Genomic DNA, 26802 nt, shown 5'->3' on the forward strand with positions numbered 1-26802 from the left:
GTAACTCCACGGGTGTGAGCACAATGTTATCTGTCTGGAACACATGAACTAACGCCCTCTAGTTGTGATTTTTTTAAAAATGCATTCAGATAAGAGGCGGCCTTCAAGGGCTAAAAAATTAGCATATGAGCCTACCCAGGTTTAGCTTTTAACTAAGAATACCAAGAGAACAAAGAAAAATTGATGATAAAAATAAATTGGATAGTTGTTTAAAATTGCATACCCTATTTGAATCATAAAAGTTTATTTTTTACTAGACTGTCCCTTTAACACTAAAACAGTGATAACTTTAACAAGCAGCATTTTTGCCAATACATGTGTATTGCAAATATGGTTTTATTCAAAGCTGTAATTAATCTATGTGCATTTAAATTTTGACTGGAATGTCCCTTTAATACACCTTTTTACCTCTGTGATTATCTTGTATCTAAGCCTCTGAAGACTGCCCCTTTATCTCAGTTCTTTTGACAGACATTCATATTGGCCAACTATCATAAATAGCTCCACAGGAGTGAGTACAATGTTACTTATATGACACACATGAACTAGCAGTGTCTAATTGTCAAAATGCACTAAAATAAGAGGTGGCCTTCAAGGGCTTAAAAATTAGCATATGAGCCTATCTAGGTTTAGATTTTAACAAAAAAAACCAAGAGAACAAAGCAAATCTGATGCTAAAAGTAAATTGGAAAGTTGTTTAAAAGTGCATGTCCTATCTGAATCATGAAAGTTTAATGTTGACTTGAATGTCCATTTAATTCTACTCTTTCGTATGATTAAAGTGAACGCGCCCCCCCCCCCCCCGCGGCGTTCAGCCCCTTTGCATAAACGTCACGGCCCGGGGGAAAAAAAGGATTGGTTCTTTTACGAATCGTCATCTGTCAATCAATTTGACAAAATGTTAAATGGGAGAGCTGCACTTATCGTCACAGCGGTAAATAGGTAAAAATTCTTAAATATATATATATAAATGTAAAACTTTTCATGAATTAAACCCTTTTTAATTTTTAAATGTCTATGCAATGCCATGGGGCAATATTAGTAAATTGGAAAAAGTTAAAAACTTAAATGAAAAGTGGAGCACATTCTATAATTCTTATGAAAGTAGCCAGGGAAATTACAATATTTAATTACTAAAACCTGGCAAGAAAAAGTAAAAAAAGAAAGATGCTTGTAGCCTGGTCTCAGGGACACTGAACCCACATTTTTTCTTTTGTGATTCAGACAGAGCATGCAATTTTAAGCAACTTTCTAATTTACTCCTATTATCAATTTTTTTTCGTTCACTTGCTATCTTTATTTGAAAAAGAAGGCATCTAAGCTTCTTTTTTGGTTCAGGACTCTGGACAGCACTTTTTTATTGGTGGATGAATTTATCCACCAATCAGCAAGAATAACCCAGGTTATTCACAAAAAATGGGCCGGCATCTAAACTTTAATTCTTGCATTTCAAATAAAGATACCAAGAGAATGAAGAAAATTTGATAATAGGAGTAAATTAGAAAGTTGCTTAAAATCGCATGCTCTATCTGAATCATGAAAGAAAAAAATTGGGTTCAGTGTCCCTTTAAGGGTGTTGCTTATAGCAATAGCACTTTATTAGGTCATTGAAGCAAATGGAAACTTTCAAGTCAGGTGAGTTATCAGTGACATCAGTAAATAAACTGCCATCTACTAATTACTATGCAAAACATTTATGAAAGGATAAGAGCATGACAATATGAAAAAAATCAAAGTAACACAATATATGAGAAAACCTTTTATATATAAAATCCTTGTAAAGAAGATTTAAATGCATACACATAAAAACACACAGATTAGTCAATCAAATTCAGCACACTGCAAAATAGAGTTCTACTGAATATTATACTGGTCACCTTGCCATTCAAGCAGTGAAAGGAAAGGTTTCTGTGTGTTATACAGAGCAATGAAAATGTAAGAAACATAAAGTCAGTCTGCTTATAAATGCAGATAGTATATATTAGTAATTAGAAGCCGATTTGGAAAAATATGCATACAAAATAAATGTTTAAATCCATTTTAAACTGTAATTTTGGTAGCAATAATTGCAGGACTTTGATATTGCAGAGTAATCCAGAGATATATCCATTGAAGAGCCTGGTAGAATTTATATTCATGTTCTTTTTTGGGACCAATCAGAGGCTGTTCTATGGTAAATGTAAGTCTTTGACAAGGCAACTTTTCAGACACAAAGGCTGCATTCACAGAAAGAAGATGTACTTGATAATTCTACAAAATTCTAACTGTAATATGTTAGTTACCTATATGCATAAAAAAGTAAAATAATCCCTACTATTGTATGCCAAAAAATGAATTTTACTTACTGTCCAGGTGGCTGACTTTGCTGTGCTGGATTGCTGAAATGAGACATCAAAGCTGTGAGGCCCAGGGTAATCTGTGTTTGATGGGATTGCTGGAGAAGGCGAGAGGGCATCAAATGTGGAGCTGGGCTGAGCATACGGTGATGGTGCTGTGACACTGTTCTGAGCATGTTCAGTAGTGTAAGGGCTGGTGGAAGATGAACCATTTTGGATCTGCTGTTCCATGCTATTCAGGAGCCCTAAATTTGTATACTGTGGCTGTAGTGAAAACAGAAGAGATCTGTCAGTATGCTAAAGGTCAACACCTACAGTATTATTTTGTAGCCGTCAATATCTGACATCCATTCTGACAAAAAATTAACACAGCACCCTTATTTAAAATATAAATATTGTGTAATTCACTTCACTTAAATGTGATTTTTATTATTGCTATTTTGCTCTTTAAGTTTCAAAGGCCATGATATGCACACCCCTTAATCATGATCCAACCAAGGAAAACTTTTACATTGTTAAAAATATATTCAACACTGCTGATGTGAAAACATTTATTTACACGGTCCTGATGATCTGCAGTAAATTTAACAGGGATGTCAATGAGCTTGACAGCAGCACTGTTTTCACAAAGCATGGGTATTAAAAACAAACAAGCAAGTCATAATTAATAAAAACACTTTCAAAAGAACAAACTGAAAGGGAGATTTAAAGATCAGGCCTTTGAAAGTGCACATTAGGACACTCCCAGCTATATGGCCAAATTCAAAAGGAGAGATTAACTTCTCATTTCATGTGTGTCTAACTGGAAACTATGGGGCTGTCTGCTGTATATATTCTTCATAAATAAACAAAATATATAAAGCTCACACTTTAACCTCTGCATGCTAAAATGTATGCCATTCCATCTGGTTGTCAGCCACACAGAAATACCAGTTGTTTTGCATCTAGAATATAGGAAAACTTTCTAACAATAAAAAGGAAGATGTTAATTTTCATTTAATAAGACTACTTATTTATGAAGGGGGGGGCATTATGAAAATGATCTGATTTGCATGAAACTGTACCTGCTTCTTATAAATCACCTACTTCCCCTATATAGATAGTAACTTCAGCCTAATAGAGAACGTCTCAACATCTGCATTCACAATGGTGCAGACATCAATATCATGACAACAAATTTAACTTGCCAACAATCCCACTCCTACAAATAATAATTAAAATGTCATCACAACAGTAATATTACTGGTCTGTGTTAGGAGATTGGAATGGTGTTATCCCTAAGGGGTTCTGTAGTCCTCTATGACATATAATAGGTTAACAACACTTTGCAACACCAATCATTTCACAATTTAGTAACATTATATCAAAGGCAAAAATTGCTGTACTGAAATTTTGGAGCAGGTGAAATGCCTACTATGTCTAATATGAGGCCTGGTACTTGCCCCACTCACAACACAATTCCAGAAAAATGTCCGGTTGCACAGTATACATGAGACTGAACTCATGAGATAGAATTCTATCAGCCAATCAGAATTAAAGGGTAAACAATCCTATTGGCTGATGCAATCAGCCAATAGGATTGCGCTTGCATTCTATTGGCTGTTCCAATCAGCCAATAGGATTGAAGCTTTACCCTTTAATTCCGATTGGCTGATAGAATTCTATCAGCCAATCGGAATTCAAGGAACACCATCTTGGATGATGTCATTCAAAGTAAATTTTATTCTTGAAGAGCCAGCAAAAGAAGAGGATGCTCTGCGCTGGATGTCTTGAAGATGGAGCCGCCGCTCCACGTCGGAAGGATGAAGATACTGTCTGGATGAAGACTTCTGCCCGCCTTGAGGACGACTTCTTGCCGCTTGGATGAAGACTTCTCCCGGCTTTCATTGAGGACTTCTGCCCGCTTGGATGAAGACTTCTCCCGGCTGGATGAGGATGGATGTTCGGTCTTCAAAAACTGTAAGCGGATCTTCGGGGGTTAGTATTAGTTTTTTTTTAAGGGTTTATTGGGTGGGTTTTATTTTTAGATTAGGGACTTTGGGCACAGAAAAAGAGCTTAATGCCCTTTTAAGGGCAATGCCCATCCAAATGCCCTTTTCAGGGCAATGGGGAGCTTAGTTTTTTTAGGTAGTTTTTTTTTGGGGGGGTTGGTTGTATGGGTGGTGGGTTTTACTGTTGGGGATTGTTTGTATTTTATTTTTTACAGGTAAAAGAGCTGATTTCTTTGGGGCAATGCCCCACAAATGGACCTTTTAAGGACAATTTACTAACTAGTTTACCTAGTTAAAATAAATACAAACTTAGCTGTGAAATAAAAATAAAACCTAAGATAGCTACAATGCAACTATTAGTTATATTGTAGCAAACTTAGGATTTATTTTATAGGTAAGTATTTAGTTTTAAATAGGAATTATTTAGGTAATAATAGTATTTTTTATTTAGATTTATTTGAATTATATTAAAGTTAAGGGTGTTAGGGTTAGACTTAGGGTTAGGTTTAGGGGTTAATATATTTATTTAGTGTTAGTGATGTGGGAGGCCAGAGGTTTAGGGGTTAATAACTTTAGGATGTTGGGGGCGACAGATTAGGGGGTTAATAAATTTATGTAGGTGGCGACGACATTGGGGACAGCAGATTAGGGGTTAATAAGTGTAATGTAGGTGTCGGCGATGTCGGCAGATTAGGGGTTAAGAAGTGTAAAGTAGGTGTCGGCGATGTCGGGGGCGGCAGATTAGCTGTGTTAAGATTCAGGGTTTATGTTAGGGTGTTAGGTTTAAACATAAATTTTCTTTTCCCAATCCCCATAGGAATCAAAAAGGCTGCATTACTGAGCTTTACGCTCCTTTATTGCAGGTGTTAGGCTTTTGTTTCAGCCGGCTCTCCCCATTGATGTCTATGGGGAAATTGTGCACGAGCACGTAAAACCAGCTCAAAGCAGCACTGATATTTGTGTACGGTATGGAGCTCAACGCTGCCATATTGCCCGCTAACGCAGGTTTTTGGAAAACCTGTAATAGCAGAGCTATTAAAGGTGAGTGGTGGAAATAACTTGGAAGTTATTACCGAGCAGCTCATAACGCAAAACTCGTAATTTGGCCGTAAGTTATTTATGGTAATACTTTAATTATATACAAAGAGGAGCATTTGTTTTCATAGCCATCTATAATTAAGATATTTATTTATTTTCTGTTTAAAGTGGTGATGATCAACATTTCTCTGTTTCAAGAGGTTTTTTTCTATAAAATCATTTATTTATGGAATTTCCCTCTGGCTGGAAGCTACTTAAATTTGGAGTTTAACATTGATTTTTTTTAAACTATAAGCCATTTATCTGTTTTTTTTTTTCTTGCTTTAGCATTTGATGTTTCTCCATAGCTACACTGCTACTGAAACAATGAAACAGTGATACTTGAATCAAATAACTGTCACTATAAATTGTTCACTGAAGAATATTTATCTTGCTGTTTATATTGCCACCTGGAATTTTGTACATTTTAGGCTCATGGAGGGGTAACTGTACTAGAGTCACATTGACCATTTGGTTCTGTTCTTAATGAAAATGCAAGCAACAACACAATTTTGCCTTGAATCACCCATGTCATTAGTATATTAATACAACAAATGGGCTGTGATTAATGAATATGTCCACAGGGTGGTGGTATTATATTTTGTAGGAGGTGTGGCCACATTTCAAACACATCTAATTGCTACTGTTGCATCATGGCAAATCCCATCATCCTGAAAATAGCTTGCCATATTGTGAGCATTATATGAAATGACAGTGTGAAAAAAAGTATGGACACCATACAACAATGCAGAGCATATAGCTACAATACCCTTTTAGAAGTTACATCATTATAAGTTTAATATGGACAGCAGAAATAAATACATTATTTTGACTATTTCAACTGATGTCAGAATTTATGAGGATCCATTTTACCCATAGCTTTAGGGCTACTTTACCTTAAAATAGTGCTGCAATGTGTCTACACCCTCAATATATACTGGGTATTACTACCCTGAATTCTAACCTGTGGATATTCAGTAAAAAAATGTGCATGGTTTTTCTTTTTTTCTTATCAATATGGGGAAGTTTTGGTGGCACCTCTTGAGATTAATGGCAAATTATTATGAGAAGATCAGGCACCTACTTGGGAGTATAGGTGTCAGCTTTAACCCTTCCATTAGCAAAACAGGCATATTTGTAATAGTGGTGATAAATGCACTGTAGGCTGCTCCTGTTATGTTGTAAGAAGGCAGTAACTAGATGACAGTGAATTTTATATGCACCAATATACATTAGAACAGAGTGAGAGTTGGCAGTAAAGTGCTGCCTTCTAAGTGGCACTATGAAAGGGATATAGATTTGTTTTCTTTATAATGAGGGAACATAAATACAAGGCCACTAATATTAAAGGGACATGAAACCGATGAAGAAAACAATTTTAAACAACTTTCCCATTTACTTCTATTATATAATTTGCATTGTTCTCTTGATATCCTTTGTTGACGAAGCAGCAATACACTATTGGGAGCTACAGAGGCATATATGTGAGGCAATCAATCAGCAACCTACGTATCCTTTTCAACAAAGAATATCAAAAGAACAAAACAAATTAAATAGTAGAAGGAAATTAAATTGGAAAGTTGTTTAAAATCATTTGCTCTATCTTAAGCATGAAAGAAAAAAAACATAATTTATGCTTACCTGATAAATTCCTTTCTTCTGTTGTGTGATCAGTCCACGGGTCATCATTACTTCTGGGATATTATCTGCTCCCCTACAGGAAGTGCAAGAGGATTCACCCAGCAGAGTTGCTATATAGCTCCTCCCCTCTACGTCACCTCCAGTCATTCGACCAAAGACCAACGAGAAAGGAGAAGCCAAGGGTGTAGTGGTGACTGAATTATAATTTAAAAATATTTACCTGCCTTAAAAAACAGGGCGGGCCGTGGACTGATCACACAACAGAAGAAAGGAATTTATCAGGTAAGCATAAATTATGTTTTCTTCTGTTATGTGTGATCAGTCCACGGGTCATCATTACTTCTGGGATACCAATACCAAAGCAAAAGTACACGGATGACGGGAGGGATAGGCAGGCTCATTATACAGAAGGAACCACTGCCTGAAGAACCTTTCTCCCAAAAATAGCCTCCGAAGAAGCAAAAGTGTCAAATTTGTAAAATTTGGAAAAAGTATGAAGCGAAGACCAAGTTGCAGCCTTGCAAATCTGTTCAACAGAGGCCTCATTCTTAAAGGCCCAAGTGGAAGCCACAGCTCTAGTGGAATGAGCTGTAATTCTTTCAGGAGGCTGCTGTCCAGCAGTCTCATAGGCTAAACGTATTATGCTACGAAGCCAAAAAGAGAGAGAGGTAGCAGAAGCTTTTTGACCTCTCCTCTGCCCAGAATAAACGACAAACAGGGAAGAAGTTTGGCGAAAATCTTTAGTTGCCTGCAAGTAGAACTTGAGGGCACGAACTACATCCAGATTGTGTAGAAGACGTTCCTTCTTAGAAGAAGGATTTGGACACAAGGATGGAACAACAATCTCTTGATTGATATTCCTGTTAGAGACAACCTTAGGTAAGAAACCAGGTTTAGTACGCAGAACTACCTTGTCTGAGTGAAAGATCAGATAAGGAGAATCACAATGTAGGGCTGATAACTCAGAGACTCTTCGAGCCGAGGAAATAGCCATTAAAAATAGAACTTTCCAAGATAACAATTTTATATCAATGGAATGAAGGGGTTCAAACGGAACACCCTGTAAAACGTTAAGAACTAAGTTTAAACTCCATGGCGGAGCAACAGCTTTAAACACAGGCTTGATCCTAGCTAAAGCCTGACAAAAGGCCTGGATGTCTGAATTTTCTGACAGACGCCTGTGTAACAAGATGGACAGAGCTGAGATCTGTCCCTTTAATGAGCTAGCCGATAAACCCTTTTCTAAACCTTCTTGTAGAAAAGACAATATCCTAGGAATCCTAACCTTACTCCAGGAGTAATCTTTGGATTCACACCAGTATAGGTATTTACGCCATATTTTATGGTAAATCTTTCTGGTAACAGGCTTCCTAGCCTGTATCAGGGTATCAATAACCGACTCAGAAAAACCACGTTTTGATAAAATCAAGCGTTCAATTTCCAAGCAGTCAGCTTCAGAGAAGTTAGACTTTGATGTTTGAATGGACCCTGAATCAGAAGGTCCTGTCTTAGAGGTAGAGACCAAGGAGGACAGGATGACATGTCCACTAGATCTGCATACCAAGTCCTGCGCGGCCATGCAGGCGCTATTAGAATCACTGATGCTCTCTCCTGTTTGATCTTGGCAATCAATCGAGGAAGCAGCGGGAAGGGTGGAAACACATAAGCCATCCTGAAGTTCCAAGGTGCTGTCAAAGCATCTATCAGAACCGCTCCCGGATCCCTGGATCTGGATCCGTAGCGAGGAAGTTTGGCGTTCTGGCGAGACGCCATGAGATCTATCTCTGGTTTGCCCCAACGTCGAAGTATTTGGGCAAAGACCTCCGGATGAAGTTCCCACTCCCCCGGATGAAGAGTCTGACGATTCAAGAAATCCGCCTCCCAGTTCTCCACTCCCGGGATGTGGATTGCTGACAGGTGGCAAGAGTGAGACTCTGCCCAGCGAATTATCTTTGATACTTCTATCATTGCTAGGGAGCTTCTTGTCCCTCCCTGATGGTTGATGTAAGCCACAGTCGTGATGTTGTCCGACTGAAACCTGATGAACCCCCGAGTCTTTAACTGGGGCCAAGCTAGAAGGGCATTGAGAACTGCTCTCAATTCCAGAATGTTTATTGGCAGGAGACTTTCCTCCTGACTCCATAGTCCCTGAGCCTTCAGAGAATTCCAGACAGCGCCCCAACCTAGAAGGCTGGCGTCTGTTGTTACAATTGTCCAGTCCGGCCTGCTGAACGGCATCCCCCTGGACAGATGTGGCCGAGAAAGCCACCATAGAAGAGAGTTTCTGGTCTCTTGATCCAGATTCAGAGTGGGGGACAAATCTGAGTAATCCCCATTCCACTGACTCAGCATGCACAATTGCAGCGGTCTGAGATGTAGGCGTGCAAAGGGAACTATGTCCATTGCTGCTACCATTAAGCCGATCACCTCCATGCATTGAGCTACTGACGGGAGTTGAATGGAATGAAGGACACGGCATGCATTTAGAAGCTTTGTTAATCTGTCTTCTGTCAGATAAATCTTCATTTCTACAGAATCTATAAGAGTCCCCAAGAATGGAACTCTTGTGAGAGGCAAGAGAGAACTCTTCTTTTCGTTCACTTTCCATCCATGCGACCTTAGAAATGCCAGAACTAACTCTGTATGAGACTTGGCAGTTTGAAAGCTTGAAGCTTGTATCAGAATGTCGTCTAGGTACGGAGCTACCGAAATTCCTCGCGGTCTCAGAACCGCTAGAAGGGCACCCAGAACCTTTGTGAAGATTCTTGGAGCCGTAGCCAATCCGAATGGAAGGGCTACAAACTGGTAATGCCTGTCTAAGAAGGCAAACCTTAGATACCGGTAATGATCTTTGTGAATCGGTATGTGAAGGTAAGCATCCTTTAAATCCACTGTGGTCATGTACTGACCCTTTTGGATCATGGGTAAGATTGTCCGAATAGTTTCCATTTTGAACGATGGAACTCTTAGGAATTTGTTTAGGATCTTTAAATCCAAGATTGGCCTGAAAGTTCCCTCTTTTTTGGGAACCACAAACAGGTTTGAGTAAAACCCTTGTCCTTGTTCCGACCGCGGAACCGGATGGATCACTCCCATTAATAATAGATCTTGTACACAGCGTAGAAACGCGTCTTTCTTTATTTGGTTTGTTGACAACCTTGACAGATGAAATCTCCCTCTTGGGGGAGATAATTTGAAGTCTAGAAGGTATCCCTGAGATATGATCTCTAGCGCCCAGGGATCCTGGACATCTCTTGCCCAAGCCTGGGCGAAGAGAGAGAGTCTGCCCCCCACTAGATCCGGTCCCGGATCGGGGGCCCTCGGTTCATGCTGTCTTAGGGGCAGCAGCAGGTTTTCTGGCCTGCTTGCCCTTATTCCAGGACTGGTTAGGTTTCCAGCCTTGTCTGTAACGAGCAACAGCTCCTTCCTGTTTTGGTGCAGTGGAAGTTGATGCTGCACCTGCTTTGAAATTCCGAAAGGGACGAAAATTAGACTGTCTAGCCTTAGCTTTGGCTTTGTCTTGAGGCAGAGCGTGGCCCTTACCTCCTGTAATGTCAGCGATAATCTCTTTCAAACCGGGCCCAAATAAAGTTTGCCCCTTGAAAGGTATATTAAGCAATTTGGACTTAGAAGTTACATCAGCCGACCAGGATTTTAGCCACAGCGCCCTACGTGCCTGAATGGCGAATCCTGAATTCTTAGCCGTAAGTTTGGTTAAATGTACTACGGCCTCCGAAATGAATGAATTAGCTAGTTTAAGGACTCTAAGCCTGTCCGTAATGTCGTCCAGCGTAGCGGAACTAAGGTTCTCTTCCAGAGACTCAATCCAAAATGCTGCCGCAGCCGTAATCGGCGCGATGCATGCAAGGGGTTGCAATATAAAACCTTGTTGAACAAACATTTTCTTAAGGTAACCCTCTAATTTTTTATCCATAGGATCTGAAAAAGCACAGCTATCCTCCACCGGGATAGTGGTGCGCTTAGCTAAAGTAGAAACTGCTCCCTCCACCTTAGGGACCGTTTGCCATAAGTCCCGTGTGGTGGCGTCTATTGGAAACATCTTTCTAAATATTGGAGGGGGTGAGAACGGCACACCGGGTCTATCCCACTCCTTAGTAACAATTTCAGTTAATCTCTTAGGTATAGGAAAAACGTCAGTACTCGCCGGTACCGCAAAGTATTTATCCAACCTACACATTTTCTCTGGTATTGCAACAGTGTTACAATCGTTAAGAGCCGCTAAGACCTCCCCTAGTAATACACGGAGGTTTTCCAATTTAAATTTAAAATTTGAAATATCTGAATCCAATCTGCTTGGATCAGAACCGTCACCTACAGAATGAAGCTCTCCGTCCTCATGCTCTGCAAGCTGTGACGCAGTATCAGACATGGCCCTAGAATTATCAGCGCACTCTGTTCTCACCCCAGAGTGATCACGCTTGCCTCTTAGTTCTGGTAATTTAGCCAAAACTTCAGTCATAACAGTAGCCATATCTTGTAATGTTATCTGTAATGGCTGCCCAGATGTACTAGGCGCCATAATATCACGCACCTCCCGGGCGGGAGACGCAGGTACTGACACGTGAGGCGAGTTAGACGGCATAACTCTCCCCTCGCTGTTTGGTGAAATTTGTTCAATTTGTACAGATTGGCTTTTATTTAAAGTAGCATCAATACAGCTAGTACATAAATTTCTATTGGGCTCCACCTTGGCATTGGAACAAATGACACAGGTATCTTACTCTGAATCAGACATGTTTAACACACTAGCAATAAACATGCAACTTGGTTACAATCTTAGTTAACAAAAACGTACTGTGCCTCAAAGAAGCACTAAACGATTAAATGACAGTTGAAATAATGAACTGAAAAACAGTTATAGCATCACTCTTTAAAAACAACACAACTTGTTAGCAAAGGTTTGTTCCCATTAGTAAAGTAACACTAATTAAATTTTAAACATAAAAATCATAGAGCAACGTTTTAAAACACAGTCACTACATAAGTCTCACAGCTCTGCTGAGAGAAACTACCTCCCTTCAAAGAAGTTTGAAGACCCCTGAGTTCTGTTAGAGATGAACCGGATCATGCAGAAAATACAAGAGTAACTGACTGGAAATTTTTGATGCGTAGCAAAGAGCGCCAAAAACGGCCCCTCCCCCTCACACACAGCAGTGAGAGAGAAACGAAACTGTCATAATCAAAACAAGTAAACTGCCAAGTGGAAAAATAATGCCCAAATATTTATTCACTCAGTACCTCAGAAATGCAAACGATTCTACATTCCAGCAAAAACGTTTAACATGAATTAAATACCTATTAAAAGGTTTAATGTATTTTTACAGAGTAATTCCGGTGAAATACCATCCCCAGAATACTGAAGTGTAGAGTATACATACATGTCATTATAACGGTATGGCAGGATTTTCTCATCAATTCCATTCAGAAAATAAAAACTGCTACATACCTCAATGCAGATTCAACTGCCCGCTGTCCCCTGATCTGAAGCTTTTACCTCCCTCAGATGGCCGAGAAACAGCAATATGATCTTAACTACTCCGGTTAAAATCATAAGAAAAACTCTGGTAGATTCTTCTTCAAACTCTGCCAGAGAAGTAATAACACGCTCCGGTGCTATTGTAAAATAACAAACTTTTGATTGAAGTTATAAAAACTAAGTATAATCACCATAGTCCTCTCACACCTCCTATCTAGTCTTTGGGTGCAAGAGAATGACTGGAGGTGACGTAGAGGGGAGGAGCTATATAGCAACTCTGCTGGGTGAATCCTCTTGCACTTCCTGTAGGGGAGCAGATAATATCCCAGAAGTAATGATGACCCGTGGACTGATCACACATAACAGAAGAAATTGGGTTTCATGTCCCTTTAAATGTATCATTATATAAATTAAGTAGTCAAATCACAGTTATTTTCTCTTTAATAATACCGTAATCACAATGCTACACCATCTTAAAGGAATAAAAAGGCCCACTTCTGAAGAACAGCAATTGCTGAAGGGTGTTCTATTCCCTCAAAGCAAAGTACCAGGACAAAAGATTGATCGACGCTGGGGTAGGTTTCCATTTATCTTTAAATGCCTCTGTGTCTTTCTACACCCAGTCCCAGGGCTCCATAAATTGCTTTCAAAGAGTGGTGATGATGAAGAGTTAGAGTGCTTAATGGGAAATGTGAATCAGCACACCATTGTTAACTAGTGATGATTCAGAATAAAAATAAATATATATGTGTGTGTGTCTATATATCTATATATTTATCTATAGTGGCTTAGAAATTATTCCAACTGTACAAAGGGCAAAGAGTTTATTTAATGCATTTATTTCTTATGTATATAGAGGGTATCGGTGACTTGAAAATCAGTTTACCTAAATTAACCCTATTGACTTTTCTTTTCTACACAACCTGAAACCCAACAAACATGAATTTGCAAAACTTGTACAACTCAATCTTACGAGTAACTTTCCATAAAATTAAGTTGCTAACTGTCAAACATTATAAGATGTAGCCACTTAAACAGAACAGAAAATGATATTGCCATTAGGATGGGAAGCTTAATATTATCAGTATTAGTAGCTAGTGAGGAGTATTGGATTAAAGAAATGGATTTGAAAGGCTTTAGGCTTGTTTTAAGGCAATGCATCATGCTCAACACATTGCAGACATACCAGAGCTTTAATTCTAACCTTAGAAATGTGGAAAATTCTTGAAAAAATATCTGGGATATTAAATTACATAACGTTTGTAAAAGGTAGGCTGGAACTTCTATTTTCCAGACAGGTCTAATGCCCAGTGAGCACAAGCCAGCATCAGACGCTCTCACATTGCTGAAGGAACAATAGAAATGTCAACAAGACAGACAGTAATATTGGGAGCAGGAAGTGCAAAACCTAAAGTCTGAACCAGGTGAAAACCTGAGCAAATTCAAGAGCAAAGATCTTATGGCAGAATAAACAGGCTGTCTGGGTTTAGCTAACTCTTTAACTGCGGAAGAAAAGATATGTACATGCACAATGCAATTAAGTTCTACAACATCTAGTAGTCAGGAAACCAACTCCTAGCAGAAATTGAGATGAAATACAAGAACAACTATATGGGTTTGATCATTAGATTAGTCAGATATTCACCAACTTATTTTAATGATTATTTTGCAAACTTAGAATAAAAATCAAAATTATGGCATTTAAACCACAATTTTAGAAATATTAACAAAATGTTTTCATTGAAAAACTGATCCTTACATAGAAGCCCTTTATTTTTCTGGCATTTTATCAGACACATTAAAAAAAAAAAAAGTAAAGGCCCTTGAAAGACTATTTAACCTTCTCCATGCCGGAGGCACAATGCAGATTTGAGGGCTAAAGGTCATTACACAGGCCTTTGTAGGTCTCATTTTCCAGGTGAGAAGCTCTTTGCTCTCATACTCTGCGATGATCTCAATATGACCCCCTTTATCTGAGGTAGACATGTCTTCTTGCAAAACATTCCCAGCATGAATTTATCAGATCAGCTTCTATTCAGGGTTGGTTGTTTTCTGTTGTTGGTGTATTTGATGTCCAATCCATTGCCCTTAAGGCTGGAATTTAAAGGGTAAAGACAAGACTCTCTACAACACATTCTTCTATGCTAAAGAAATGTACCTGCAGGGCACAACTGAAAGTTTAAACGTCATTAACAGCGGAGCTTTAAGTCACCAGCTTAAGAAGATATAATGTCACTTTTATTATATCGAAGAACAGTTGCTTGTCATATTCACACCAAAACATTTATCTATTTACCTTACAGAAAAACATATTTGGTCACTTTAATAATTATGATTAATTAAAGGGGCACAAAACCCAAAAATGGAATTTCATGATTCAGGTAGAGCATACAATTTTAAACAACTTTCCAATTGACTTATATTATCAATATTGTTTCAATGTCTTGGTATCCTTTATATTGAAGCTGCAGTAATGCACTACTGGAAGCTAGCTAAACACATCAATAAATCAAAGACATGAAGCATATATGTGCAGCCCTTAACCAGTAGCTAGCCCCCAGCTCTTGAGCCTACCTAGGTGTCTTTTTCAACAAAGGATACCAAGAGAACAAAGCAATTTAGATAATAGAAGTACATTTAAAATTAAAATGTTATCCTGTATCTGAATCATGAAAGAACATGTTTGTGTTTAATGTCTTTTTAATGCAAATGGATAATTATTAAATCTCGTTATGCAGAAAGAGCATACAATTTTAAACAACTTTCCAAGTTACTTGTATTATCAAATTTGCTTCATTTTCTTGGTATCCTTTGTTGAAAAAACAGCATTGTCCTATTAGGAGCTAGTAAAACACATCGGGTGAGCCAATGACAAGAAGCATATATGTGCAGCCACCAATCAGCAGCTAGCTTCCAGTAGTATATTGCTGCTCCCAAGAATACCTAGGTATGCTTTTCAATAAAGCAAGGCTCGACAAACCCAGGAGCCACTGTCTCCTAGATTTTTTACCCCTGGCTCCTAACTTTTTGGGATATTCTCCATATATACAAATACAACTGTCTGGTTCCTAAATGTATGTTGTCTGGCTCCTAACTATTAAAATGATTTGGTGACCCCTGCAATAAAGGATACCAATATAGCAAAGCAAATGAGATAATAGAAGTAAATTGGAAAGCTGAATCATGGAAGTTTAAGTTCTGTCCATTTAATATATTTACATTTGTTACATAAACTTCTGGACACTAGCAATAGTCCAACCTTGTATGCTTTATGTAAGCACATTAATCAGGTCTTCATATATTTGTTTAGATTTGGTATGTTCACTTAAAAGGGTCCTGACAAATGAATAAAAAATGACTAATCTGCTATATTAACTTATTTATTCACAGTAAATGTGAAACATGAGATATTCTATTTTGCATAGATTACAAATGTACCAACACCAAGAACTGTTATATGATTTCAGTGGAGCATCAGTAAGAGCAAACAAAAATATAAGGCAGAGAGAAGAATGGAGATGAAAGGTTTTCAGGCATTTCCCACCTGCAATTTGGTCTCACAAGAATTTCCCAGAACTGCCTACATAATAAAAAGGAAGCCCTTTGAAAGTAACAGCTCAATTCACCCAGAGACACCCACCCACATCCATAATCTTCCTTATGTTTTGCTCGAGCAGACTTTAAAGCCATACTTGGCAAGATGAGCAGGAAAATCATGTGGCATTGTAGAAGCTAATGGAAGCAATGACATGTGAAGTATCTCTCTGACACCAAGCGAAAAGTGATGGGCTTCTAATATAAAAGTACAAAAGAACAAGCAAATTACTATTGCAAATTATTGAGAATTGTAAAGCATCTAAAGCAAGCAATGTACTTTATTGATTTTGAGACAATAATAGCATGTGACCATTATTCTTCAACACATGCTCCACATTAAGATAGTTATCAAATATTTTTTCAATACTTAAGTGCTCACTCCTTCCTCAGATTATATACGGACCAAACACATTTGTATATGCGTATATGTTTATATTCTAATTTTAATACATGTATTGAATAACTAGCTTTATTATGTAGTTGGCTAGGTCAAGAAACTTGGAATATAAAGCTTTAAACTTCTATTAACATTTGGTCAACTTCATACTAAAGGCTCCTTACATTTGAGGTAGTCTGCGAGGGAAGGACTGCGCAGCATCCATCTGCCTGTGTTACCAGTAAATTAAACACATGCATACTGTCTGTACCAGAGTGTTGGACAAAAAACGATCAGTCTCTCAACATTTAGCCCAAAAACATATCAACAAATGCTTTATTTTTAATACATTATCTAACAATAGAGATAAATGTTATTGTTGTCCTTTTTTCAAAGCTGTCCCTAAGAAATGACTAGCTGAGTGTTTGTTTTAAGCACTGAAATAAAAACAGCAGCACCCACATGGACAGAGTTAGAATGTATAGGGGTATATTTGGATTACCCATTCTGATTGCTATTTTGTCATCTGCTTTCAGACTAAAGAAAGGGTTATGTGAAACTTGATTACCCAAATCCAAATCCAGCACCTCCCAACCCCCCGGACACTATTAGTGTCTTAATCCTTCACTTATCCCTAGCTTCCTCTCATCTTTAAAATTGAACTATTACCTAAACTCTCACACACACATTTTAAGAAGAAGAAAATAGCAATGAAACAATGGTTTATCAAAAAATGATACTAACAGGATTCTGGGGGTTATTATATTCAATTTAAAGCTTTTTATTTTATGTGAATCTATATCTACTTGTTCTCCCAAAAAGGTGTATGATTTATTTATAGAACGTGTTTTTCTCCTGATGTGTTGCCATTAACCTGCTGGAATGTGTCCACTCTACCCATTTGGAAAAGCTTATATTGTGAATGTGGAAAGGGAGATGTGTTGCATTGTAGGACTTATTTATTAGGGAAGAAAATGCCAACAGATTTATTTTTGAGCAGACAGACGTTAAAATGTTTGTGAATACTCCCTTCAAAGATGCTCAAAATTAAACATGACATCAAACCCTTTTTCATACTTGTCTAAGATTTTATTTTTTCATGAAGAACTGAGAAACTCAATGAAATGGGAATTAGCATAATGTTATTTCTCTCTCTAGTTAGTATATTTTTATTATTTAGATTCATCTTTTCACTTTATTAAAACTTTCATCCAATGGAGCTTGAGATATTTTCTTAAACAGTCATGTGCACTGAGAGCAGGATAATGCGCTATTAGTACGCATGTATGGTGCGTGATTGTGTCAGACATATGTGTAACACATCATTTCTTCATAAGATTTGTTTGTTTTATTTAACCCTATAGTGTATGCAGTTTTAAGTCATTATGATTTTCCTCACAACTTCAATGTACAAGTTTTTTTGTAATGTAAGTTCTAGTTCTATTAATTAGAGGTAAAGAAGGTTGACAAATAAGAATACAATAGTGAAGATCCATATTCTTTTTACATCAAACCTTTACAAATAATCTCTTCCCTCTCTCTAGCAAAACAATCTTCTTCATACTTTGTTGGAAACTTTGTCTCCTATTTACTCAGGATTAGGTAAGAACAAATTGTCGTTGTGTGCTTACATTAAACAAAAGTCCTCCCAATGGGCTGCTCATTTTGTTTATTGTGATACTACGGCTATTCTGTATACAGTACAACTTGTGCATGAAGATCTAACAAACATTTAAAAGAAGTTGCATAACAATAGATGGGATGCACCAATAAAGCAAATTTAAATCTAGAAAGAATATTAAATGAAACACATACATCTAAAACAAGATACTGTTATTATTAAGCCTGCTATCTAATGTTCTTCTTAGTCTATTATTTTGTGCAAACAACTATACAAAAATGCAAGGCTCATATATGTGGAACAACAAGTCACTTTTTAGGAGTTCATCCAAGAGGAAAAAAAGTTAAAATTTAAATATAAGACAATAGAACACATCTATGTGCACATAATTGTTATAGTAACATACTGAGAAATATCAATCCAATCAGAATCCTTTATAAAACACAATTGTTTTTTAGGCAGATAATAGTTTTATACGCAGATGGGGTATACCAGGATGATCCAGTAAAAGTAAAGAATGTTCCAATCCATCAATTCTATAACAATCATTCATTATTTTAATCAAGGTTGACCACTGATCTTTGGAGACACTAAGGATTCCAGGTTGATGACTACTGGGGACTAGCTTGTCTTAAAAATATGACCAGCATCTCCCTTCTTGTTGTCAGCCTAATTTACTCCAATATCAGTCCAAAATCTATCTTACTTGTACCTCAAAATAGGAACACTAGCCTATTCCACTTAGTATGAATACTCTACAAGAATGTATAACTTATTTCAGATATTAACACACAAGTGGAAAAAAACCCTCAAAATTCTTCATACAAAAACACCAAGGCAAATGGTTCTTAGCATTGTGTTACATGCTACAAAACTTTTGACTAGTTTAAACTTTAATGCACAAAAAAACAAATATTGAAAGATAGAATGACTTATACACTGGAAAGTTTCCATATCAGTTAACTACTAATAAAGGAAAAAAGATTTTGTAATGCAACTTTATGTGCCAAAGGAAGTAAATTTGTATATCCTAATGATATAGAACAACTCACTTTAACAATATCCACTCAAACAAGTCTAATATTTGTTCTATTAAAAATGAGGCTGTTTGCAGTTAGTTTTCCTGGTAACTGTGATATATGGGCTATTCAATTGAGTGGCAACACAGCTGCTTGTTCTGTCATTCTATGTAATGTCAACTGATATTCTTACAAAACCTCTCTGGGACAAAGCAAACTTCCACAATGACTGATTTCTAAAAGACTCTTCCATGGTTTTAATAAAGCATTAAAGGACATGTTATCTGATATCTCTAAGTGCCTGCCTAGATTGTGTAGAGTTAAATGTACTGAAAACATATGCAAACTTTTTTTTTGCCTGCAAAAACTGCAAAAAAGTGAGAACAGTTTAGTGCACAGCATAACATTATTGCAATTAATTTAATTGGGATAACTCAATGTTAAAATATTATTTCATATTTCTATTCAACTATTTAAATATTAATTCATTACATTATTACATAATAATTACAAATCGATTTCCTAATTTAAAAAAAAGATAGTTATTATAATCTCACAAATGTTATTCTTCTAAATCAATTGTAGCAATTCCTTACCTCATTATACTGAGCTTGTGCATTACTTTCCAGATACAACATCTTTGCAGTGAGGTTAATCAGAGATGCTGTCCTCTTTTCTGGATCCAGAATTCTCTGTAAACCCCCCTGTTTGACCCCAAAGAGATACAACTCAAGACAGCAGAAATCATCAAGTTTCCCAACTAAGTCTGTCACTTCATTTATTTAAAACTCAGTTTATATATACACAGTGGATTTAGGCATGGAGGGGCGGGGAATCTTCCCTTTACCTGTCCAATCTGTCATAGTTCCACCTGGATCCCTTGCCTCAAATGAGAGAGGAGCCTCTCCCACCTCATTAGGTAGTTAAAATTCCACACTAGGTACAAAGAAGCAGACAAAAAGGGCTAAGGGATTTATTCACATAATGCACTCGTGGGCAACCTGAGTTACTCCCAAGGAGACAGCAGTGGTCCTTATTCCCCCTCGCCTCAGGGCGATAGGAGACATTCTGATGCAGAGTCAGAGTGTTAGGTTTAGCATTTTCATGCAATTTATCTATGCAATTTATATTGTTTTAGGCAATGCAATACTAGATTGTGCAGTACTGCTGAAATAATTATAAAAATAAAAATGCCCAATGATCTTAATATAGTGTTCAAGAATGTAACTGTGTGATTTTGGTGAATGCATTCTAGTCATACCCAGAATTACACAGAACAGTGCAAAAGTACTCTTAATGGACAAATCTATGCTTTCATTTATATTTTTTAAACTGTACTGCTATCTGTATGATTTAATTCTGCACATGTACTGGCCCTTTAAAGGGACATGAGACACAAATTTATTTTGCATGATTCAGATAGATGCAATTTTAAAACTACTTTCTAAATTAGTTCTATTATCAATTATTATTATTATCAGGTATTTGTAGAGCGCCAACAGATTCCGCAGCGCTGTAAACATAGTCGGTGTACAGGATAGCTTTTGTAGGGGTCAAGTGGGTAGAGGGCCCTGCCGAGAGTCACTGTTGTAGTCGGCTCTTATGAAGCGATCTGTAAACAGCTGGGCCCATAGGCTTACAATATCAATTATTATCAATTTTTCTTCATTTTCTTGGTATCTTTTGTTAAAAACAGCTCAGGAGTGTGCACATGCCTGGAGCACTATATGGCAGCAGTTAATGTTATCCATTTGCAAGAGCACTAGATGGCAGCACTATTTCCTGCCATATAATGCTCCAGACACCTACCTAAGTATCTCTTACAGGTACAAATCCCCAAATCTGGAATTCCAAAATCCAAACTTTTTTTTGGATTAAAATAACAAAAACACCCCCCCCCCCCAATATACAAAATACTTTTGCTTCAATGCTCTAATATCCATTCCTAAGAATTCTTAGATTTGATATTATCATTTAAAGTTATACCTATATGTGCATAACAGAAATATATATAATATCCCCAAATAGAACATAAAGAATATCCAAAAAATATATAACACTTGACATAAATATTGAGCACTTAATACTATTATCATCAGTACAATACTTATTCACATAAATTATGATGTAGATGAAGGAGGAAGAGGGGAAAATGAGCGAAAAAACCAGCAGCAGCAAATGTGTATATAAACCTATATTCTCCTAATGTGAAGATTTGTTTTATATATCACACTATTAAAGGTGAATAAATGTGTCTGTTAAAAAATTCTAACTTTTTAATTAATATTTAAAATGTAAATAAAATTACCCCCCACCCCCACACTCCCAAGGAGACAGCAGTGGTCCTTATTCCCCCTCGCCTCAGCTCACAATCTTCTCTGTCTTTGTGTTTGGTTTGCTTTTTGTGTTCTATAATGCAAATAATAATCTATATTTATTTAAAAAGATTACCTTTCTGATTATCGTACTGTACTAGCTTAATGATGGTAATTATATATACACAAAAGTATTAAAATGTGACATGTAAATATCGCCTAAATGACATAAGATACTGTTGTTTACATTTGGTTCCATCTCCTCTCCAAGCTGTCCCATTTTACAGATCCAAATATTCCAAAATCTGAACTGTTAAGAAGGGTTTTCTACTTATATAAAAAAAAAATTCCCTGTCAATCACAAAAGAACATTTTTGTATTTCATATAATTTTAAGCCATCACTTAATCAGAGGTTCAATCAACTCTGAATGAATTAATCTAATACATGGCAATAATCACAGTATTGGGGTATTTTAGTCAATAAACCCTGACATTTTTTGGCTCCTGAATTCGATTTTATTATGTTCACTGTTTTATTTCTAGTTATTTTTACAACTGATTCTTCAGTAGTCTTTGTATAAATATATAACATTGCAATTTGTTGGTGAGACAATGCTGCCTAGATTATGGCCCTCATCCCGTAAACATGACAACTTCCCTAAATGGGGAATGATGCATCACATACAGTAATGTAACAAAAGCCCTAGAGCAGTGATTCTCATCAGTACAAGGGAACACTAGAGTGTCGCAACTCCTATGTTGTGATGAGTAAGAGGAACTAAGAGAGGTGATGGAAGACAGTCTGCAATGGGTGGTGTTATATTATGGGGGCACTGCAATATTCAGACATAAATTCTGTACTAAATAATATTTCTCACTGCACAGCTGGTGTACTATAAATAAATAATTTATGCTTACCTGATAAATTAATTTTCTTTCTTGGCAGTGAGAGTCCACAAATGCATTAATAACCTATAGGAAATACTTCATCTGGCCACCAGGAGAAGGCAAAGACACCCCAAAAAGAGCATTGAAGTATCCCTCCCTCTTCCCCTACCATCTCAGTAGTTCAAGCCAAAGATAAGGAAAAGTAGAGATATAAAAAGGGGTAAAGAGGTGCCGTAATACTTCCGCCACTACACTATTTCAGGGCGGGTTTGTGGACTCTTACTGTCAAGAAAGAAAATAATTTATCAGGTAAGCATAAATTATAATTTTTTTTAATGGCAGTGACAGTACATACATTCATTCATAACCTATGGGAAACCAATACCCAAGCTGTGGAGTCCACGGATATTTTAAGGAGGGAAAGGTAGAGAAGGCAGTCCTTAATTAATAGGCACAACCAGTTGAAGAACTGCCCAAAGGACGCCTCTGCAGAGGCAAAAACATCAAATCGGTAACATTTCATGAAAGTATGTAAAGATGACCAGGTAGAAGCGTTGCAACTCTGTTCAAATGAAGCCTCATTCTTTAAAGGGACAGTCTAGGCCAAAATAAACTTTCATGATTCAGATAGAGCATGTAATTTTAAACAATTTTCCAATTTACTTTTATCACCAATTTTGCTTTGTTCTCTTGGTATTCTTAGTTGAAAGCTTAACCTAGGAGGTTCATATGCTAATTCTTAGACCTTGAAGCCCACCTCTTTCAGATTGCATTTTAACAGTTTTTCACCACTAGAGGGTGTTAGTTCACATATTTCATATAGATAACACTGTGCTCGTGCACGTGAAATAATCTGGGAGCAGGCACTGATTGGCTAGACTGCAAGTCTGTCAAAAGAACTGAAATAAGGGGGCAGTTTGCAGAGGCTTAGATACAAGATAATCACAGAGGTTAAAAGTATATTATTATAACTGTGTTGGTTATGCAAAACTGGGAAATGGGTAATAAAGGGATGATCTATCTTTTAAAACAATAACAATTCTGGTGTAGACTGTCCCTTTAAGGCCCAGAAAGTAGACACTGCACTGGTAGAATGTGCCATAATCCAGGATGGAGGCTGCTGACCAACTTCTATATAAGCCATTCACATTAAACTTCTGATCTAGAAGGAAAGAGTAACAGCTGTGGATTCTGACCCTTGCGCTTACCAGAAAACAGGACAAACAAGGAAGATGATTCACAAAATTTCTTGGTAGCATGAAGATATAATTTTAAAGCTCCAAAAACATCCAGACTATGCTATAACCTCTCTCTGGATGAAGAAGGATTGGCACAAAGAGACGGGAAAGCAATGTCTTGATTGATACTGTGAGTTGATACCACCTTAGGTAAAAACCTTGGTTTTGTTCAAAGTACAACCTTATCTGAATGGAATACTAGATAAGGATCACTGGAGGGCAGACATTCCGAAACTCTACAAGCAGAGGAAATAGCTAACAGAAATAACACTTTCCAAGATAGTAACTTAATATCAACAGAATTCATAGGCTCAAACGGAGCCTGTTGAAGAACTATAAGAACTACATTAAGTCTCCATGGAGGAGCAATAGTTTGAACAAACAACTGAACATCTGGCAGCACAATGAGCCAACCTCTTATGCAACAAGACAGGAAGAGCAGACATCTGATCTTTAAGAGAACTAGCCTACAGGCCCTTCTCCAAACCATCCTGAAGAAATTAAAGGATACGTGGAATCTCCACCTTTTGCCAAGGAAACCCACATTCCATACACCAACACAGATAAGCTCACAACACTTTATGGTAAATATGTCTTGCAACAGGCTTGCGTGCCTGAATTAGAGCATCATCACCGCCTCAGAGAATCCTCTCTGGGACAAAATTATCCGTGCAATATACATGCAGTTAGCCTTACAGAATCTAGATTTTGATAGAAGAACTGACCCTGCACCAGAAGATCCGTCCGTGGGAGATCCGCCACGGAGGAGAAGATGACATTCTCTCTAGGCCTGCATACCAAGTCCTGTGTGGCCACACAGGAAGTAACAGAATCACTAGAAATTCCCTAATGTTTGATTCCAGCTTCCATGTGAGGCAGCAGAACAATTTGAGGGAAAAAAAATACACTAGGTTGAAATGCCAAGGAACTGCTAAGGTGTCCACCAACTCCGCATGAAAAACTCTCGATCTCGATTCGTATATCTGTAATTTGGCATTGAGGCGGGTAACCCTTCAGATCTATCTCCGTTTCATCCCAACCTGTGGGTGATCTAGCCAAACACTTCTTGGTTTAGAGACCATTCCCCAGAGTGAAGTGTTTGCTTGATCAGAAAATTTGCTTCCCAGTTCTCCACACATGGAATGTGGATAGCTGATATTTGACATTTGTATTGAAGAATACGAAACACTTCCAGCATCACCAGAGAGCTGTGGGTTCCGCCCGGGTGGTTGACATAAGCCACGGTAGTGATGTTGTCCGACTGAAATCGAATATAATGGATAGAACCGAACTGGGGCCACGACAGAAGAGCATTGACGATGGCCCTCAACTCTAGAACTTTGATTGGAAGACTCGCTTACTCTGGCCGCCAGGTTCCCTGAGTGCTCAGAGAACCCCACACAGCACCCCAGCCTGTCAAACTCGCATCTGTTGTTTTAATTTCCCAGGATGGGCACAGGAAACACATGCCCTGAGGAATGGGTTCATAGGACAATCACCAGGAGAGAGACTCTGTCGTCTCTGGATCCAGAGATATTACCTGAGACAGATCTAAATGATTTCTATTCCATTGACTGAGCACACATAACTGAAGGTATAGTGGGAGACCAAGCGTCAAGGAGAGGATACACCTTTGGCTCTGAACAAAAGGTTACCTAGCTAACCAAGGAAAGAATGGACAGATAGAGGTGGTGTACAGAGCACCTAAAATCTGAAGGCTAAGGTGACTATAGTGTAGTAAGTCTCATACAGTATCTAGTACTAATAGACAATAATATATTTAAAAAGAATTTAACATTTTTTACAATTTAAAAATGTAATACATCAAAAAAGAATTTAAAATCATGGACCAATGAATACAATAAACCATAAAAACATCAAAGCAAATTATGTTAACCTGAGTACATATGTGTAGACAACCTCAAAGATTGTACATAAATAGTCTGCTCATCAGCAAATTATAGTACTATATAATATGGCAGTGTGTCCCTACCAATCCCAATGAGGGAACCTATACAAAAACAAAATTTATGCTTACCCGATAAATTTCTCTCTCTTGTGGTATATCCAGTCCATGGGTTCATCCATTACTTGTGGGATATTCTCCTTCCCAACAGGAAGCTGCAAGAGGACACTCACAGCAGAGCTGTCTATATAGCTCCTCCCCTAACCCCCACCTCCAGTCATTCGACCGAAGACAAGTAAGAAAAAGGAGAAACTATAGGGTGCAGTGGTGACTGTAGTTTAAAAAATAAAAACACCTGCCTTAAAGTGACAGGGCGGGCCGTGGACTGGATACACCACAAGAGAAAGAAATTTATCAGGTAAGCATAAATTTAGTTTTCTCTTGTAAGGTGTATCCAGTCCACGGGTTCATCCATTACTTGTGGGGTACCAATCCCAAAGCTTTAGGACACGGATGAAGGGAGGGACAAGGCAGGCACTTAAACGGAAGGCACCACTGCCTGTAAGACCTTTCTCCCAAAAATAGCCTCCGAGGAAGCAAAAGTATCAAATTTGTAGAATTTAGAAAAAGTATGAAGCGAAGACCAAGTCGCCGCCTTACAAATCTGTTCAGAGGCCTCATGTTTAAAAGCCCATGTGGAAGCTACCGCTCTAGTAGAATGAGCTGTAATTCTTTCAGGAGGCTGCTGGCCAGCAGTCTCATAAGCTAAGCGGATTATGCTTCTCAGCCAAAAAGAAAGAGAAGTTGCCGAAGCCTTTTGGCCTCTCCTCTTTCCAGAGTAGACAACAAACAATGCAGATGTTTGACGAAAATCCTTAGTAGCTTGCAAATAAAACTTTAAAGCACGAACCACGTCAAGATTGTGTAACAGACGTTCCTTCTTTGAAGGATTAGGACACAGTGACGGAACAACAATTTCCTAACTGATATTCCTATTAGATACTACCTTAGGAAGAAACCCAGGTTTGGTACGCAAAACTACCTTATCTGCATGGAAGATCAGATAAGGGGAATCACACTGCAAGGCAGATAACTCTGAAACTCTTCGAGCCGAAGAGATAGCTACTAAAAACAGAACTTTCCAAGAAAAAAGCTTGATATCTATGGAATGCAAGGGTTCAAACGGAACCCCTTGAAGAACTTTAAGAACTAAATTTAAACTCCATGGCGGAGCAACAGGTTTAAACACAGGCCTGATTCTAACCAAAGCCTGACATAACACCTGAATGTCTGGAACAT

The 26802-nt window shown here is 37.8% G+C and overlaps 1 protein-coding gene across 4 annotated transcripts in view; it reads right to left on the reverse strand.

Moving 5' to 3' along the window:
- Nucleotides 1–26802, reverse strand: part of TP63 (tumor protein p63) — a 476949-nt gene that overhangs the window by 58527 nt on the left and 391620 nt on the right. For 3 of the 4 annotated variants that reach the window (XM_053710247.1, XM_053710245.1, XM_053710248.1), the window contains exon 2: nt 2346–2600. In XM_053710247.1, coding sequence (XP_053566222.1) covers nt 2346–2600 — 255 coding nt within the window. Of the gene's footprint in view, nt 1–2345; nt 2601–19751; nt 19938–26802 lie in introns of those variants that run through there. The other variant, XM_053710246.1, reaches the window with a different exon arrangement.

Source organism: Bombina bombina, chromosome 4, assembly GCF_027579735.1.
Source record: "Bombina bombina isolate aBomBom1 chromosome 4, aBomBom1.pri, whole genome shotgun sequence".
NCBI lineage: Eukaryota > Metazoa > Chordata > Amphibia > Anura > Bombinatoridae > Bombina > Bombina bombina.